Source organism: Lagopus muta, chromosome Z (genome assembly GCF_023343835.1).
Source record: "Lagopus muta isolate bLagMut1 chromosome Z, bLagMut1 primary, whole genome shotgun sequence".
NCBI classification, from domain to species: Eukaryota; Metazoa; Chordata; class Aves; order Galliformes; family Phasianidae; genus Lagopus; species Lagopus muta.
In genome coordinates, this window is record NC_064472.1 from 17,054,624 (window position 1) to 17,067,830 (window position 13,207).

Consider the following 13,207-nt stretch of genomic DNA (forward strand, 5'->3'; position numbering starts at 1 on the left):
GTGGCTGGCATCCTGTTCTGCAAGACTTAAGCTTGTGTGGTTAAATAAACAGATCATATGGGTGTTAAATACTGGTTGTTAGCAGACTCTTAAAAACTTCATGTTTGATAATTTTAAAAAGTTGACTATAGATATCCAAAGTTACTAGGTAAAAGTTTAAGCCAAATGTCTTAATTTCCTTTATCCTAGTATCACAGAAAATTTCTGTGCTCAACTATTTGGTTGTTCCAGTTCAACAGAACTAATTAATGGTATCAGCGGAGCTGAGGCCTCTACTGTCAGGAATGGAAGAAGAGACATATGTCCATAGAAGCAAGGAACTCTGTTGTTTCCTTGTTATGTAATGGGGTAGGGTAGTCAAGAGACTATGTACTGGTGCACGTGCTATACTGAGTATAGAAGAATTTCATATGCCTTCATAATGAGCCCCTCCATTTGTCTAGCAGAGTTACAGAATCGATGTGTGACTTTACTGACTGTAGAAGAGGAGTGACCTCTTCCTGTAGAAGACATCCATGTGGGTAGCTGATCATGGTTTTTCCAAAATAAGTAAAACTTACTGAATTTTTTGAAGTCTACAAATACAGAGTTTCAGTTTCATCATTAATTCATTCAATATTATTGAGCTGATGGGAAAGTATTTTTTTTACAAATATTTACCAAGAAGACCGTGTAGAGTACCCTTTGCCAATTTTCTATTCCTCTCTCTTTGTTCAGTATAAAAGAACTTTAAATATACTGTGAGATTTTAAAACAACGAGTCCTAACAATAATCCAGTCTGGATGTAATGTTCATGTCTATAATGCTTCTCTAAAGGACTGTGTTAGGGAAGAAAAAGTTACCCTATCTTTTTGAAAATTCTTAACACTGAAACCCAGAAATGTAATTGAAGTGTCCTGTTTTATAGCAGATCTTAAAATAAACTTCATGCTGAGGTAGGCCATGATTAGACTCGTGCTAAATTGTATTATAAACAGTTGTATTTTAAGTGAAATGCAGACATTATTATAGTGAAATGATCCTAAATAATAGAAATGATTAAATGATGATAGTGTGAAACAGCTATGCAGGATCTTGTAGATCAGATTCAAGGAATTCAAATGCTCAACACATTTGGGAAGGGAAGGGAGGAAATATCACTTTTGTAATTGTAAACCAAATGATGTTCTAGATGGTGATGGACCTACTCCAGCTTCGTGCCAAGTTAGTTGTGTTTGTGGAAAGACAAAGACACCTTTGTGTTTGTGTTAATGTTCAAAGAACAAAACAGGTATCTTCCATTAATACGGTGACTATATTTAAGAGAGGAAATGTCCTTGAGGAAAAGGGAGTTGGTGCCAGATGCGTCTCCAGCAGCCGCAGCCAGGCCTCCTTGTTGGCAGAAATAAAGCCTTCTTAGAGACTAGAAGAACTTGTGTAAGGTTTCCTACAGTCCAAGAAGCTACAGAGTTGATTAGCCTCATACTGAGCGTGTGGGAAAGTACTAGGAAGATCAGAGAGGACATGAGTGACTTTTTAATAAACCTTAATTTTACTTTTGTCTAAGTCACTTTGAGTTTTTTGTTCATTTGTTTTAAAAGGCTAACTATTCTAATAAGCCCCAGCTTTTGCACTTAAAGCTTGTTTGTTCATCAGTGGGGAACTCACTGTAAGAAAAATGCTTATGCAGATCCGCAGTGGAGCTTTGGCCAGCTTGGAGTCTCATCTGACTTTGTTTGATAGTGTGAAGGAAGTTTGTCTGATCTGTATTTTGGATGGGAGATTAATTAACCTAGAAGATAGAAAGCTTGATTGTTACTAGCTGTTATGTATAAAACTCTCTGTAGGGTTTCTGAACTTTAGAATTAAAATACTAATATACTTATTTAAAATATTCTGTGTACAGTAATTTTAAATCAGAGTTTGGTTCATTGTGGAACAGAGTGGGAAATGGGACTTTCTCTTCTTGGGGTGTCAACCTGAGATTTTTGGCCAGAGGAAAAAGAAAGCCTAAGAAGCTGAAAAAGGCAAAATGCGATGACGTTAAGCCAAGTTGCTTGGAAAGAAAAAAAGAGAAAAGCAGATTACAGTTCCAGAGATGACAAGAAAGGAGAATCACAAGGAGCTGAAATAATAAAAAGTATGTTTTGTAATTCTGCAGTTTGGTCTGTCAGAGAAGCCATCTAAAGGCTCAGGGTGTATGTGGGCACAATTAAGTATTAATTAGAAATCTTGTGAGAAGTGTTTTATTGTTGGGGACAGAATAAAAGGTTGAGATGGAGTAGTCACTTGAGGTATTTAGGTCATACATTCATTAAATTTAAAGGTTAAGTAAGTGTTGTCAAGACTGTATGACTGATTTGTGAGGGAAAATGTGTATGATGATATGATACTTATGATTGTGGGAGTTCCAAAAGAGGCTTTATGGGAAAGAGGTTTCCTTCCTAAACTTAATGTCTGGCATAGGGGAAACTGTGCAAGGAAACTTGGTGAAAATTAAATACGTTCTCTGGGAAACAGTAACACTTTTATTAACTTTTAAATAGTAATATTTCAGATTGCATGATAGTTTCAAGTTGCTGATATTTCTATGCTCTAGGATACTTTCCTATGACAGATGGAACAAATGATAGCACCAGGAGTCTGTCATCTTTAAAGCAAAGCTGATGTTTTATGTATTCTTACACAGAGTCCTCCACGAACTTATGCTTCAAACTCTTTGTCTGTCCAAGTACCTGTTTTCAAACAGTTTTCAATTACAAAGTTCTTAAAGAAAATTCAACCTCCCTTTAATTCAGACCTCAGCAGACAGATGATATTTAAGGGAAGAGGGTTACTAATTCCAGGGATAGGTGAACTTTTTCTGAAGTGGTGAAAAGGAGCAGAAATTGACTTGTTAGCAAAAACTGTCTATCTGCCTTTGAAGAAGAGAGCTAAACATCATGGAGAGCTGTAAGGTGGGATGCCTTCCAATTTATCCCATCTGACAGAGACACCTTGTGCAAAAACATTAACTCATCCTATGTGCAGTGTAGTAGTATCACAGAGAAAGATTCTGCCCACTTTTTATCTGATGGGGTTTTTACTTATATGTGTTTTTCCCTCTCAGCTGTAATGGTATGAATTTTTATCTTTTCTGCAAAGGAAGAAATTTCTAAAATGAGCAGTCACCTGAGTAAAAAGTATGTCAGATGGCATAATCTAAGTGGGAATAATTTTGGAAGGGCATGGCTTTTATGCTTTTTAGAGCTGCTAAATGCTTTTTCATATTAAAAAGCTGGCTCAAACTCAATTTGAGAATTTGTTCAAATTGCATTTATATTACAAAGAAAATGTGTGATTCTGATCAGCCTAATTACTCCAATCCTGGCAAACTCAAACCCTTCATGTTTTCCTCAGACCTTTCCGTAGAGCAAGGAAAAGCTTCTTGATTTATATCACATTTTTTTCTCAGCAATTCTCTACAGTTTGATTGTATGATCTTTCTTTGGCCAGATACTATGTAATAGAGTAAACACCACATCATATAGTGTTCTACAATAACTGTGGGATGCTGTTTTGGTACTAAAATTCCTGAGGAGATGAGGAGATAAACTTTTTTTTCCCCATTACAATGTTTTGCCTTGGTTGATGTTGTAAATAATGTGTTTCTCAGCTGCTTGCTTCTGGAAGTCAAGCATTGTGCTCCTGTTTTAGCGCAATGGTTGTATCTACAAGCATCTTTTTAGCATACTGCAGAATTACTATATCCTTTGTTATGACTTACTTGTTTGATATGTGCAAACGAAAAAATGAGAGCTGTGTTAAGCCAGAAGTTTTCTGGAACAGAGATTTTGAGGTAACAGAATAGCTGTCGTCTGGATGTGAAGTTCTTGGATTCCTTGGCTTCCTCAAAAGCTTTGTGTTGTTCTTTTGAGTACCCTTACAGCTTTTGTCATTTCAAATGCATGTTTGTCCATGTCATGAAGCTGTGTGATTCTGTATGCTTTATTTGTTGAGTTCAATTTTTGCTTTGTTTTACAATATTATTGTGACTTATTTTTTAGTGATAAATTTCAAATTCCTTTCCAGTGTAAGTTTTTCCTCCTCAGAACTTTGCCATGCCAATATTGTCTGAAAATTGAATGCTCATTTAGTTAACATTCTACATCCAGTTGCAGCTATTCTCTATGTAGCATTGTAGTACTTGTTTCCAAGTGATTGTTTTCATATCTTCAAATGTGGCTCTGAAGGATATGGCTCAGTGATGGGACTTTGTATATCAGGTTGCTGATTGGACTTCATAATCTTGAAGGTCTTTTCCAATCTACATCGTTCTATGAACCTATGAAATGCACTGTCACCAGAATCCACAAAAACTGGTGAAAGATTTAAAACTGGAAGACATGAGCAGGCATATGCATCATTGGGACTCTATCCTTAGCTACACCTTCCATGTTCTCCTGTCTTACTAATATGCTCTGTAAGGTATGCTGTTGTAATTCTACAGGTTTTGAATGACTGCATGTTAGTTATCCCAGTATACCTTTTAAAGTAGTGTCTGTTCAGTAGTTACTGTGTAGTTGGATTGGAGATTGTTTCTGTGTTGCAGATTTTCTGAGACTCTTGTTATTCTTATTAAAAAGCTGTTCCATTTTTTTAAAGACAATTGTGGATGGTTTCCTCAAAAGATAGTACTGTTAAATCACTAGAAGTACAGTCGTAAGCATCCCAAAGGCAAAATCTAAAAGTTCTTTTGCATCTGCAAGTATGTCTGGCTTCCCAAGTTGAGTAATCTTCTGAAGAACAGTTGGAACTTAAGTGGCTTAGCCCCTGGTTAGTTGTTTGTATTCCTGCACTTTTGTGCCTCCTTTGTTTAAAATGACCTTAATTAAACATGAAGCACACTACTAGCTCAGAGAATTGTGCTTTCTGGCTTGCTTCACTTGCTGTTGCATTGTTTTGCCAAAAGATGATTTGCACTCATAAGGCCTAATCCTGACATCACTGACATAATGCAAACTAACAGCAAATTCTGTTTCTTAATTCAGTGATGTGGGATTGGATTCACTGTTTCCATTTGTACCTTGCAGGTTTAGCAGTTATGAAGAAAGATTAATCACATTTCCTGGAAGCTAATAAGTTGGCCTGTACTGATTTAGTAATGCAGCAAAACGGTTGTGAACTTTGCCTACTCAAAGACAGAAAATTTTGTTTGAATTATTAGCTTTGAGTTTTTGTTCTGTTTGTTGATTTTTCTTTTTGCTTAAAAAAAAAAAAAGTTAATGTTCTCTTTTGAAGTGTGGAACTGGAGCTTTCCCATTACAAATAGGTTTAGGATTTTTTTCTTCTGATGCCATCATTTTAAGGATCTGAATTCCAGAATACTTGCAGCAGCCTTGTATTTTTCTGTCTGTTCGTGACAAACCAGCTACTGTACATTCATATAGAGCAGTACAGTCCTTGCCACTGGCAGTCTCTCTGTGACAGAGAGCCTGTAGGCTGACATAAAGTGCAGCCTGTTGTGAACTGCTAAGTGGGAGTCTGCCAAAAACTCAGCAGACAGAACTAATTGGGGAGAAAAAGGATTTTTGTGCCCTCATCTCTCCCTCTTCAATTTTTTTTACAAGACGGATATTGTTAAAGTAACTTGTTTATGTAAGATTTGTCTGCCTCTATTTTCTCATTGCATGAATCATTTTTTAACTTCAAGTCTTGCACTGCAGGTCACTGAGCACTTCCACATGGCGGCTGGCACAGGACCAAACTCGAGACACGCAACTCATCACAGTTGATGAAAAATTGGTAAGGGTTTTCTGCTGCATACTGCTATGATACAGCCTTCAGGGTTATTTCTACACAATAGGCATTCAGAATGGTATTCTGTGCTCTTCTAGGAAAGCCATACAAATATGAAGTACAAAGCAAAAATCCTTCATACATTTTTTAAAAGGCAGCATTAGTAAAACAACTATGTGAAGGAAATATGGCATTCCAAGTATTAAGCAATATAAAGTGATGAGTACCTTGTTTATTATTACATTGTGGTCAAGGATCAGTGTGAGCTGTAATTTATAACAAGTTTTCTTGAAATCTGGGTATTTTTCTGTGTTGTGGAATCATACCGAATTTGCCAGCTTCCTAAAATTATCCTCATTAGGACCCGTATTACAAAATAGTGTGCATAAAGAGGCATGCAAGGTTATTGTTGCTATGTACATATACTCTAGCTTTTGAATATGCATGAAGGTTGGATTACAACTAGGAACAAACGCATAACATTCTTCTGCTAATCAGTAGCAGATCAGAAATTTGGCAATCTTTTCTTGTAAGTTCTTCCATAATGTGTGGTCTGTTACTCTAGATGCAACCTGACACTTATGTTTACATTATTCAATAGTATAATTTTTGTAAGACTTCTGAAGGGAATGCGTCACAGCAAAAGCATGCTTTTCATTGGTTTTCATATCACTTTTGAATCTTCAGGGAAAAAAAATTCCCATCATATGTACCAGACAGTTCATATTGTATCTGCTTGTTTGTAATCCTGAAGCTATGTTAACTACTTACAAACAAAAAGAAATATTTGGGATTTGTATTTTTAAATGGAACATTTTAGAGATCATTACACATTGAGACAGCTGAAGGTTAACAGATTATTAGAAAAAAATGCACCTAGGTTGACAACAATGCAGGACTATTATTTCTCAGTTTGTAATTTACATTTAGCAATAATAATTTCTACCTATCTGTAAATATATATTTTTTTGTAATTTTTTTTTCTATATTTAAAAATTTCTAACATCATCCTAGGTTCAAAAATAAGGGAAAAATATTTTACTAGGATGGTTATCTTGCTAATCTTATTGCATAACTTGGGTTTCAGGAAGTTTCATTTAATGTGCAGGAGTTCATGAGTCACTATGTAAATAAGATGCACCATGTCAATAGACCTACATTTCCCTAAACATATTATAAATTAAATTTGATTATTGTAACAGTGTTCTTTAATGTATAAAAAAATCTAAGTAGAATATTTATAATACCTGAATTTACACCATCAGATTTCCCTGTTGTGACCTCCGATGATTACGTAAATCAGAAAGAGATTGCAGTGCAAAGGCAGACCCACAAAATAGATACTCTTTTATCTTCCATTTTGTAGTTACACATACGTTATCCTAAGGTAGGGTTTTGCATTACCATGTCTGTCTAGCAATGAAAGTTTATCCTTACGGTTGAGTTAAAGTGATACTACTTTGAAATGCAACTGTCCTGTTCTCTCAGTATTAGTGTAAATGAATTGTAAATGGCATGGTTGTTTGTAACATCCCTGAGTGTTCTTATCGAGTTGAAGGCACTCATAGTCATTGGGATGTTCTTGAGATCTGATGTTAGTAGCCATTGGATCATTTTCAAGTCCACTGTTTGCTTGTCAGTTGTAGAAACATGTAAATAAATGGTCGTTAAATCCCCAGCTATTTTGAATATTAGGTTAAATGTCAGATTGAAGGGTATTTTCCTGTAATAATTCACACAGAAGTGCACATTCTGGATGCACAAATATTTTCCCCCAGATTCTTGGGCCTGAAACAAAATGACATCAGATTAGAGTAGATTTTCTAAAGTTTCATTTGAATATTTAGATAAGTCTTTGAATAATTATTCCTAGTACCATAAAATGTCCAATAATTGATATTAATAAGCAAAATTGCATATCCCATTAGAAAAGAGGGCCTTCACAATGAGGTTTAATGTGGTTTTCACCTTTTTCAGGATTTTCAGAACTTATCTAGATATGTGTTAAACCATGTGTATAAATAGAGTATTATATTAATATGTTTTAGATTTTTTCAGCATATTTCCTAATTTTAATTAACATTACATTACAAGTAATTTAATAGGTAATTTTTTAAATGACATTGTGAGGTATAATAAAACTACTATTTCACTGTAAGTTGTGATTAAACAGTATTTAAAATAACATTTAATTTTAAAAAGCCTTCCTTTTTCTTACTGCCAGATACAGGCATCAATGGTTGGAAGTCATTAAATTATATTTTGGTGAATTTGTTAGCCTTTTTATATAGTTATATACGATACAGTATGCATATTTTAAATCTGACACCACCTCACAGGTAGCTTTTGTATGTATCAGAAAGAAGATGCAGGAATGGACAGAAAATGTGATATGATTTTCCATTTGCTGTATTCCTTCTGTAACTCATATTTGGAAACTCATCTCCTCTGTGAGTTGATGATTACAAGGCTAATATAGAGTAACACTGTGGCTATTACAAAATTCTAATTCATTATTGTAATTGAGTCTATGTTCAGTACTTTTGTGGACTTCATATTCCTACATGAGCACACACATTAACTAGAACCTGATTGACGGGGATTCCTTTGAATTACCTAGAATCTGCTTGAATCCAAAAGGAACAAAATATTCCTTCTCGTGGAAAACACAAATGAAATAGAAGGGGGAAAAGTATCATAACATAAGTGGTAGCCAGTTGCTTTCTGCCTGCAGTCCAGCATGTGTTGAATAAGACAGAAAAGTTAGTTCTGTTGAAACAGAAAAATGAATTTGAAGTATAGGGTTGTCGATACTAGAAAAAGAAAAAAGATTTATCAATGCTATATGCTCAGTTTACATAGAACACATTCAAAAAACAGTATCTTTGCCTGAATTATTGGTTGTTTTTTGCGAGTGTTGAATAAAATAATTTTAGTCAGCAGCTAAATCCAAATAGTGTAATACAAATTGAACAAAGCTAAACAAAAATACAGTTCTTGTGTCATATTTTGGATCTCTGGCCACGAATTAGGTCATATTCTAAGAGTCTGGACAAATAGCTGGGTGAAAAGTAGTCTCTCAAGACCCTGCTTGCATTAGGAAATACGGGCTATAGAGGACAAAGGCTGTTGGCAACAAATTTCCCTCAGGTAGTGTTCTGAAAAATTTAACTGTTTGTGTGTATGAAGTAACTTGATTTCCAAGGCTTTTGGTCTTGAAAATAAATTTCAAAATTGAAAAAAAAAATCATTACTTTTTTATTTGTGACTCCATTTTCAGTGAAAATAAATATATTACCTGTGAATTTCCAAATAGAATATATAGAGTTGCAATAAAAATTTGATCGTTTCTCTTTTCCAGACTTTTGTAAGACCTCCCTTACCAGAAAGAAGTACCCTTCACTTTACAATCATACCTTTTTCTTGTCATCGCTTTTTGCCATTACATACATTTGTGAACAACTGCTGTCAAGAATGAAGTTCAGAAAAGAGTAAAATTTCATCAAGTCTCTGCTGAACATCTTGAGAACTCACGAAGTATTGCAACCACTGCCATCAAACCAGTCTGATGGATTAATTTCAATGATTTGACAGCGAGGTCAAATACCTAGTTTAATGGTTTTGTTGCTATCTTTCTTATGTTTGAAAAAAATAATAATAATCAAAAATTAAAATAAATTCTCTAACTTTTATGTACGTTAACTATATCATGTATTTTATGAGGACTGAAAATAATGCCTTCTATTTTATGATGCTGGTCCACAACATCAGAGGCAGATGTTGGTGGTATAGCAACTGAACCTCCCCACCAGTATTCCAGTACATTTTAATGCTGTGTAATGGATGGCAGCAGAAGGGCAGTCTGACATAACAATGTCTGACTTGGAAGTGCATGTGAAACTAAGTTGTGTCACTGAACTTCTCTATGTGGAAAAGAATGGCATGCACTGACATTCATTGACACTTGCTGAATGTTGATGGAGACCAAATAGTGGATGTGAGCATAGTGAGGTAGTGGTGGTGGTGCATTTTGGCAGTGGTGACAGTAGATCACCTCTGCTGGTGCGGTTTTTGAGTGTGGCATGCAAGCTTTTGTTCTTTGTTAACAAAAATGCATAGCTAATGATGGTGATAGTACTGAAAAATAGTGTTTTGCAGCTAAGGGTTTGCTCTATCCAGTAGTGTTATTGTGCTCTTTGTATCTTATGTTTCCATGGAAATAAATAGGAGGCATTACTTTTGGAATGACCCACATGTACATGGCCCAAGACAACTCCACTCAGCGTTGCCCAGGCAACCCAAAAATTGGACACCCACAGCCTAGACACTTCTGTGTCTATTACCCCCAAATATTTATCACTAAATGGACTTTTCTGTAGTGGTTGAATGAACAATATTTCAAAATTAGAACTCACAGAAAATAACCTTTGCATCTCAATAGCAGCATGCATGTTTCACCAGTAAATGGTGCGGCTCAAAACAAAAATGAAATCAAAGTGCAGCTGAAGAGTTTGGTTACTTGAGAGATTCTAGGAATATTGTAGAGCAGTTGTTACAGATCAGCAGTTAGTTCTAGCCATGTTACAGATGTTTATATTCTGTATAAAGCCAAGATGAGATAGAACGGATTGCTGCGCAGAGTTAAGCATTCAAGAAGTGTGCTATCAAGTGCAGTTGTAATGGTACAAAAGTGTTTCTGCAGCATGGCAGTAGTATATAGGGATGGGATGTGTTACAGGAATGACAGGCTAACTGCAGTAATGCAACTGATACTTCAGCTGCTGTCCTGAAATTGGTTGGTTTTTTCTTTTTCTATACTGTGAATTTTTTCATCATGGTTCAGATATTTTGTTACTGAAGATAGTGGAGGGCTGATTTCCTTCTCATTGTAGACAATTTTTTAAAAAAATTTGTAGACAAAAATTGTAGACAAAACTTATATTGTAGCACACAAGGTATCTTAAATAAAAGTTAAATTTGGTGCAGAAAATATGTCAGCTTTTTCAGGGTCGTACTTTCTAGATTGTGTTCAAGAGGGTAGTGAGTGCTACATACTGCAGCAGCCTACACCAAAACTGATTAGTAACTGTTGTGAACTGGGGACCAGGAGTCTTAGTAGCTTCCTTGTTGCTGTCCATAGGTAACAAATAGTGTCTATTGTGCTTACTATGGGATAATCCAGGAGCAACAGTGTATCAGTAGGATTCTCAGAAGACAAACATCTTAAGGGGAAGAAAGCACGCGTGGACATTCAGTAACCAGTTGCAGAAATAGTTTGGTTCATTTCTTCTGTAAGGCTGCATTACTAGCAGTCGTCACAGTGTTTTCAGGGTGAAGCCATCTTGTACGAATTCGTCCAAATCCCAGTGTTGCTTGAGGCATGGAAAATAGTGAAATTTTACATTCTGAGTTTGAACAGTGATACATGGACATATATATATATATATATATATATATATATATCTCATAATAAACAGAGATGATACTGCAGCTCAAAATAAATATACAAATAAGTGAAAAATAGCCTGGAATGATAAAACTTCATCACGTATCAATCTGATAGTCTACAGTGCTGTGAAATAAAGGACATAGCAAATAAAACCTTAGCATGCTTTGCAAAATGTGATCATTCCTAACAGCCTTTCCCAAGAACCAAAGGTATATGCTATGCTTTACTCTGAAAAACAATGCAATGATGTGACACAAAACTGTGTGTGAGACAGTGTGATATTGCATTTAAGGACTGCTTATAGGAGCTGTTTTTGCAATTCAATACAGAGAGATACTTGGCAAAGTATGCAGTTATTAAAGGCAGGATTACTATATTTTCTTTCCTTGAAACGGCTATTCAGCCGAGAATTCTCCAAGAATTACTGTGTTAATAAGCATACAGTGGATGTTTTGTTTGTTTGTTTGTTTGTTTCTCATATACTGTTAACTCCTTACAGGTTATTTCTTAAGGATGAGTTCAAGCTGTTCATAAAGCATTTTAATAGGATAAAAGATTTTAGAATGATCTTTTCTTCATTTAATCCACTCTAACTGCAGTATTTATTCAACTGGTTACCATAAAGAATTGCATTTAGGACAGCATTCCTCTTTAGGTGAGGAATGTAGCTTAGAGAATTTTGTGTGCCTTGTATCTACAGTCTGTGATGTGGCAAAGTTTTATTCAAAGAATAGATACCTTGATGGCAGTCTCTGTGGATTTCAGGTGGAGATACCGCTATTATTATGCTTTTCCTCTTTTCTTTTTCCCCCTAAACTTCTTTCTTGTAGGTTGTATTCTTTCTGTTTGTTTTTCTCCTCAATTAGATCAACACCTTCCATAAAGCTGCATTCTGGGAGTATTTCAGAAGTAATGCTTGCTTTCAGTACAAGTGAAATATTCAAAAGAAAGCTAAATGTTCACAGATAAAAATACAAATGCATCTGCTTGAATCACAAATATTTAATTAAACTGTCGGCTTGCATTGAATTAAATACTCAAACTCTTGTACTCTTTATAGTCATTGTTAGTGTGTCTGCTTTATTGCAAAACATAATCTTTAAAAACATTGCTTTTCTTTTTCTTTTTTTCTTAGTGAAGTCTAACAGTATTACTCTGGGGAGGGAAAAAAAAAAAAAGCCTTGGATATCATGTTAATATGACATCTAGTATTTAGAGGTTATAATAGTTCTGAGAAGAGCAATAATCCTTCTCATTTCATGTATATCATAGTGGTTTACCAGAGTAATGTGTTCATTTCTAAACATAGATAGTATAAATAACTTGACAGTTTCTTTTGTAGTTTTATGTGGTAGTTGAATTTGATCTTCAGTGCTGTACAAGCTCAGGTGTGTGTAGCTTCAGATAATGTAGCTATATATACATTTTCAGCACTGCTAGTTCACTATGTTTTGCTGTTTGGCATTAAATCCTTCTTCCATTCCAGCAATTGTAGCTCAGTTCAGTCTATACTGCTTGCTGCAACTCTTTTTTTAAACAGTTACAGTTTGATCAAGATTGCAGTGGTTTAGAAAACCTGGTTGGCTAGATACCAACACACAGCTTTCTGTAAGAATGTCTGCAGGCAACGATTTACTACCTTAGATGAAGAAATTTCCTATGCCTTTAAGCAGTTAGAGAAGCTAAGGAAATTCTATTCAAACGTACTGTCTTTTAAGAGCAATAAATACTGCTGTATGAGTAAACGGCAGCTTGATTTCTTTTTTCATTTTAGATAACTATATTTTGCAGAGAGCCCAGAACTTAGTGTAAAGTGAACCACTGTTATAACAATGTGCTGCAATTGCATCTTCATCCTTGTATAGGCATACTTCTTTTTATATTAGGGGAAATGATTTGGGCTTCTTCCTCTGAATGCCTTTTCTTTGGGTGCATGGCAGTGCTATCTGTGTTGGATATTGAAAGGAAGAGTGAGATTGAAGTTATACAACCTGCCTACA

At 35.2% G+C, this 13,207-nt stretch overlaps 1 protein-coding gene across 1 annotated transcript in view; it reads left to right on the forward strand.

Moving 5' to 3' along the window:
- Positions 1-13,207, forward strand: part of NDUFS4 (NADH:ubiquinone oxidoreductase subunit S4) — a 45,464-nt gene that overhangs the window by 14,913 nt on the left and 17,344 nt on the right. The window contains exon 2 of the mRNA XM_048931322.1: positions 5,686-5,764. Coding sequence (XP_048787279.1) covers positions 5,686-5,764 — 79 coding nt within the window. The remainder of the gene's footprint in view (positions 1-5,685; positions 5,765-13,207) is intronic.